This window comes from Nilaparvata lugens, chromosome 3 (genome assembly GCF_014356525.2).
Source record: "Nilaparvata lugens isolate BPH chromosome 3, ASM1435652v1, whole genome shotgun sequence".
In the NCBI taxonomy this organism is placed as follows: Eukaryota; Metazoa; Arthropoda; class Insecta; order Hemiptera; family Delphacidae; genus Nilaparvata; species Nilaparvata lugens.
In genome coordinates this window covers 65103474-65109694 of record NC_052506.1, presented here as the reverse complement: position 1 = coordinate 65109694, position 6221 = coordinate 65103474, and the positions used below count along the sequence as shown (strand labels likewise).

At 34.5% G+C, this 6221-nt stretch overlaps 1 protein-coding gene across 7 annotated transcripts in view; it reads right to left on the bottom strand.

Moving 5' to 3' along the window:
- Window positions 1-1247: 1247 nt before the first annotated feature.
- LOC111053237 overlaps window positions 1248-6221 on the bottom strand; it is a 285465-nt gene continuing 280491 nt past the window's right edge. For all 7 annotated transcript variants that reach the window (XM_039424319.1, XM_039424323.1, XM_039424321.1 and 4 more), the window contains 2 exons: window positions 3592-3804; window positions 1248-3012 (listed from right to left, as the gene is read on the bottom strand). In XM_039424319.1, coding sequence (XP_039280253.1) covers window positions 2830-3012; window positions 3592-3804 — 396 coding nt within the window. In that variant the 3' untranslated portion in view covers window positions 1248-2829. The remainder of the gene's footprint in view (window positions 3013-3591; window positions 3805-6221) is intronic.

Here is a 6221-nt window from a genome sequence, read left to right as displayed (position 1 = left end):
CGAACATCTTGAAAATTATTGTATCTTTCCATCAACGTTGTAGACAGTTGCAGCCAGACCTGATAACAGCGCTCACACTCACATTCCGGGACGACACGTCACGGTACGATAGGACAGAAAGCTCTTTATTTATTTAGGATTTTTTCTTGACATTTTAAATTGAAAAATTATTCATTAATTGAAGGTCTACTGTTCTCAGAACTACTAGTATAAAATTGATTGAATTGATCGATTTAATTGATATCCAATAATATTCAATTATATTCAATAATATTTGACTTATTCACTTGATAAGATGTAAAAAAAGAAAGAAAAGAAAGACGTAAAGAAAGTGGCGGCTGGCATGCGTCAGCAGAGCGTACGCAAAGCGTAAGCGGGCGTGCGACGCTGTGAACTGCTCCGTCCGGAACCCATATACTGTATGTACTTCTAACAACTTTTATCCAGTGACCTAGTTGTCGCTCTGGTCGTGAAACATCGACTTGAAATGATGCAAGTGTGCATCGAGCCTAGTCTTATAAGTCTTATAAGAATCGAGTTTATATTTAGAACACTTTTTTCCAGAGGGAAGTAGGCTAGTTATTATCCAATCTCTAAAAGATCGATTTGGAAATTCTATCATTAATTGTAGGGTTATATCCACAATCAATCTTCATCCTTTAGGTTTCGAAAAAACAAACAACCAACATCAAAGTAGCGGTAAATTTATTCATGAAATAAATATAAATAACACTTATCAATAAAGATAAAGAAGAAATTCGTCAACAGGGTTATTGTTCAATGTTTACTGTACAATGTAAAATGTTTATGTCTTGAATTACTCTTATAAAATACCAAAGAAATTCACAATATACAGATTCAAGAAAAACAACAACAATTGAAATCGTAATTATTGGACATCGAATTATTCAACATGATTATTAACACTCGAACAACAAATTTTATACATTCATAATTAACAATTCATAATTAACAATAATTAATAAATTCAATCTCTCAGATGATTAAAATTACTATTTTTGGAACAACATAGAATACGATAGTTTAAATCCACATTTTGTATTATCTGTAATAAATTACTTTAGATTTGAAGGCAAACTTGTTTAGAATGATTATTTTAAAGTTGTGTCTCACTGTATTCACAGAGCAAATAAGCTTTTAGAATAGATCTACTATGAAATAAGAACTGGATATCATGAGCCATTATAATTACGTTATTATCACCACTTGGAATATTGAACTTCTCACTATAGAAGATTAGATCTCTCACATCAAAAAGCATCAGAATAAGAACGAATTCGATTAGAAAACTGAGGATTACTTCTGTGATGTTGAATTTATATTTTTTTTATTGTATTTCAAATTCAAAAAAGGTTTCAGCTTCTGAGTCACGAGGAATTGTTTAAACTCTCAAGAATATCAAATTTTGAAATTCCGTTCATGAATTGAAACTCAAAAGCTTTGGACTAGTATATTATTATTTTATTTTTAATTGAGACTATTGATTTTATGTTTTCATGTTTTTTATGAAATCGTTATCATCTTCTTTTCTCGTTAGCCATTTTTTCCTATACCATTTTCTCCTAGTCTCACATTCTAATTATTGCTTCACTGATCAGATTCATTTCCATCTACTTTTGATAATAATCGACTGTGAATTTGTTCCTTATTCTTTAATGTTCATATAGGAGGATGGCAAGATAAAAAATTATAGTAAACAAACGTTCCTTGAAGAGAGTCATTTCTATATGCTTTCAATGATTAGGTTGTTTTCCATTAAGATTAATCACTAGATTATTGACTTAAATAATTTATAGCTGCATTAAAGGATTATGTACTATCCTATATCCAATCATGCATATTCAAAATGCTGGATCATTTCAGCATTAGTAGTTTTCAAAAAATACTTTTTTAAATAGTCGATTTTATTATAGTTGGGATCTGAGTTGAAACACAGAATTGAATGGAAACAAAGTGATGGCTCTACTTATTCAGAAATAATTTATTTTTCGACAAGGCATTTTTTTCAAGATTATGTACATATTTTATTACAAAGCACTAAAACTGAGTATGGCATCTCACCTACCATTAACGAGTCTTGATAGTTTTTCTCCTGCTGTAATCTCACTTATTTGTGACATAGAAAACACTAGAGAGAATGACTGTTTAGAATTCATCTTGATGAAACAAATATTTAGCAGTGAATGAGTTCATTGGAACAAATTATGCGAAGATTCACTGTGGATTCAGCGTAGGTTGCATTGAATAAACGGAGATAGAAGATCCAAATATTTGAGTTCAATCTATTCTTCACAGTGTTGTGGATTCTTCCTTTCCTCTATCCATTTCATTATTTTTTCTGGAATTATATCACATTTCAGAAGAATCTACCTTATACATAACTGTACACCTTATAGTACATGACCAACAAAGTTTGAAATTATATATAATTATAATAACATAATGCTTTCTCCGCTCTAGTGAATTTTTCATTTTCATTCACTTCCTCACGTTCCATGTTCCAACGATCGCTTCTATTATTTTATGAGAGTGAGTTTTTATGATGAGATGGAAAAATCAGTAAGAATCGAAAGATGTTCCAAAAAGTGATGCGTGATTCAACTAAAATTAGAGAGAGTTTCTCTCTTATATGAGTACTTTGGATCCTAAACAGTCATTGTGTCTAAGAAAATAGCACAATATTATCTAAAGATTACTTTGGACAGGATGTTCGTTTTAGCTCCAGTTTCGGTTAGCAACGAACTATGTGGAAGCGTCTTTGGCTGGGCGGAGGTGTTTGGCGGAGGGGGAGGGACACTTTTGACCCACTCAAGACGAAATGGTGCAAATTGGGTCCATTTGTAGTTCGGCTTCTCGCCGCCAGGCGGCATTAGCGTCACAATCTTTGAGCAGAACCCGGCACACCTCCTCAAATATCTCCTCCTCTTCTTCGTCGTCCTCCTCCTCATCGGAAGGCTCTCCTCGGAGCCACCAACCGAAGATAAACCAGTTCTGTATGATAACAAAAATCTATGATTACTTGGTGAAAAATGTGTTTGCTATAGGGATGATAAAATGATCTTACTGAGCTTACTTTGGGTATCATGTGGAACAAAAATGAACTTTTTTTGAATAATGAACATAATTATAGTCTAATTAAATTATGAAATTTATATAATTTAAACTTTTTGAAGTTGAATGGATCAAGCCGAACAGTTCCCTCTCGACAACTGATTGTGAAATGAATTAATCTAATTATATGGAAATAATGCTATGTATTATCAAATCTTATTATAGGTTCTCATGGAATACAATGAATACATGAAACCAATCTTCTAAGTTCATCCAAGTATGAAACGTTTTAATGCCGTAGGTGAAATGGAGCTTCTTTATTTTGATAGAATTCAGTTTATCTTGTGAATAGTTCAGTTAATAAATGTTCATCTATATTATGACTGAAAACACGGTAAACCACGAACGTGTGTGAGCAAGGGCATGGTCACAATTCCACAAGGCGAGCTACTCTGGGAGTACTTGTCACCTATGTGTGTCGTAGTTATGTAACACATGTTGTGGTGATGTTGTACTTACAAGTAAGGCATTGGTGGTGACGAAGAGGAGCGAGAGGAGCAGGGAGGAGGCGTTTTCGAGAGCCAACACGCCGAGAAACCAGAGCACGGCGAACGCTGGCTGAACGACAGCCGTCACTCGCAGGGAGCGACGAGCCCCCTCCGTTGGGTCGCCCCCAACCGACGCCCCCCGCAACCCTCCTCGCACGCCCCACACTGTCAGCACTGTGTTGCCCTGCAACAACCCAATCACATTTCACATTGGTTCGATCACTATTAAATTACAAGCGTCACAATATTGGAATGTAAAACAGGAGCAAGCTACAACGTTAAATTCATTATTTTTTATTCACTAATAAAGAATTGAATTGAAAGAGAAGATGCTCTATGAAAGCAGATAATCACTGAATTTTAGTCTATTCAAGGCTGGGGCAAGACCTAATGAGCGAATGCTTGTTCTGAACAAAGATTAATAAAAATTTGGATAAATCCAGTTTAGAAGCTCTGAAGTCATAAAATCGAACACTCCATACACTTTTGGAAACATAATTCATCATGCTTTTTCACATGTCGGGTTGTTTCTATGTGTTTTATGCTTTAGAATTCGTGCTCGTTTGGTCTAAACCCAGCCTTAGGAAGCTACGCCATGACCTTCTAGTGGGTGCCGCTATAAGGTTGGAAAACGCTAACTTAGACAATAGATTTTGAGGATCAATAGAATTTTGCATGCGATGATTGTGAGCACACAGTTTAGCATATGAAAGACACTGCTCCTTACGGATATTGGTTATTCTAGAGATTTGCATTTTCAACAGTGAGAAAATTCCCCCTCGGTATTTGGTTGCAGTTAGAAATCGGTTCCTTTCGAAATTCAATAAGATAAAATCTTAGGAAAAAATAAAAGAATGTATTTCTGAATGCTGAGGTGCTGTGGATGAGGCATTTGAATTTCATGAGAGAGAGAGAGAGAGAGAGATTATAAATAGAGGTTTATTCTTATCCACAGTTTTTGTGACCAGGTGGCTGCAGTTTTCTATGTTAACGCTCGTCGGGAGATTTTCCGGTACAAAAATATGTTGTATGTAATTATATCATTCCCTTTATATATTATAATCTTTGAATATTTTCTATCAATTTCAAGTTAGTTGCTAGAAGTAGTAGTCCTGGTGAGAGCTACCCATTTTATTAACTTAACCCATTATTATATAAGAGGAAAATTGCTTATTTGTCTCTTAAGATTGGAATGCAAAGATCACTTATTAGAATATTTACTATACCTGTCCTACCAGTTTAACGATTTACTGTTTTAAATTAAAAAATATATATATGGTGAACGTGGTAGATTTTTGAGGATCTTTGCCATGAAAATTCTCATGATCATCGCTTGTCTGCCTCAACTATATATTTTCAATTCACATTTGGGGATGCACTGGATAACAAAAAAAGTTCAATGAAGTCTCGTAGATATGCTGTGCAGCTATTGAAATAGTACGATGAATAAGACTCAAAATTTCCCTTTTTCAAGAATTCAACGCACAACATCGCTTTTGAAACCACAATCAACATGAGTGATATTGGAATGGGGAAAGGAAGTTCTGTTCCTCGAAGAAGGATACTCGATTCTAAAATACTCAACTTGTACATTCTCACTGAGTTTTTCAGAACAAGTACCTATATTCCTTTGTTTTTGAGAATGCAGAGTTCATGAATAATTGAGTGCAGCCTGTTAGTGCACTTATTTTTTGTTCGTTATCCTCTCGAGGGATCAAAAACCAGCATATTCTCGGATAGGGATTTTTGTCAAGAGTTTTTAAAAGTATGATAAGCGATGTAGAAAAACTTCAACAGTTCACAGCTTCTCGTTCAGTTTGAGTGAGAAGAGCATACATTCATTCAGAAAACGTCCGATAGGTTGTTTCCAGTACTCATAAAGTTGAAAAAAGGTTACTCAAACCAACTGGAAAGTTCGGAAGAGTTCTGTTATCGGTACTTTGCAAAACTTCTATCGTGTAGGGTTTCGGGCCTACAACTCGCCCCTATAATCTTTCGTAGTGTATAAGCTTTTTCGTCGTACAGTTTGCCTCCTGAAGGATTTGGACTGTTCAGTTTACATTTTGTTACAAGATTTTTTAATATCAGGTGAGTGCTGTCAGTAACATCCTTCTGTGTCTATAGTTCAAATAAGTGTATATATGGCCATGAAATAAGAAAGAAATGTGGAAGCTTTTTCCAAACTCATGTCATCTACTGAGGTAAATTGAGTTTTGTGAAAGAGATCAATATCTCTCAGTCAGATAGCAATCAGAAGAGTAGTAGAGGATTAGCGATAGAGTATGAGTAATGAAGTACATCATCAATTATATTATTATACATTTAGCATTTATACATTGCAACAAAAACAATAACATAGAACTGAACAGGCTTTTTTGAATCATCGAAGCTAAAAAAGTCTGCTCCTAAATTGAAAAAGGATTGATTCGATTTGTCTGCATTTGAAATGAACAAGAGAAATGGATAAATAAAAACACACATGATGCGTGAAATAGAGGAGTTGTACTGAACTGCATAAGATAGAAGAAAACAAAGTTTCTGGTTTCCTCTTATCCTTTTGTCAGATGCCTACCATTAATCCAATGATAATGATCAATTCAT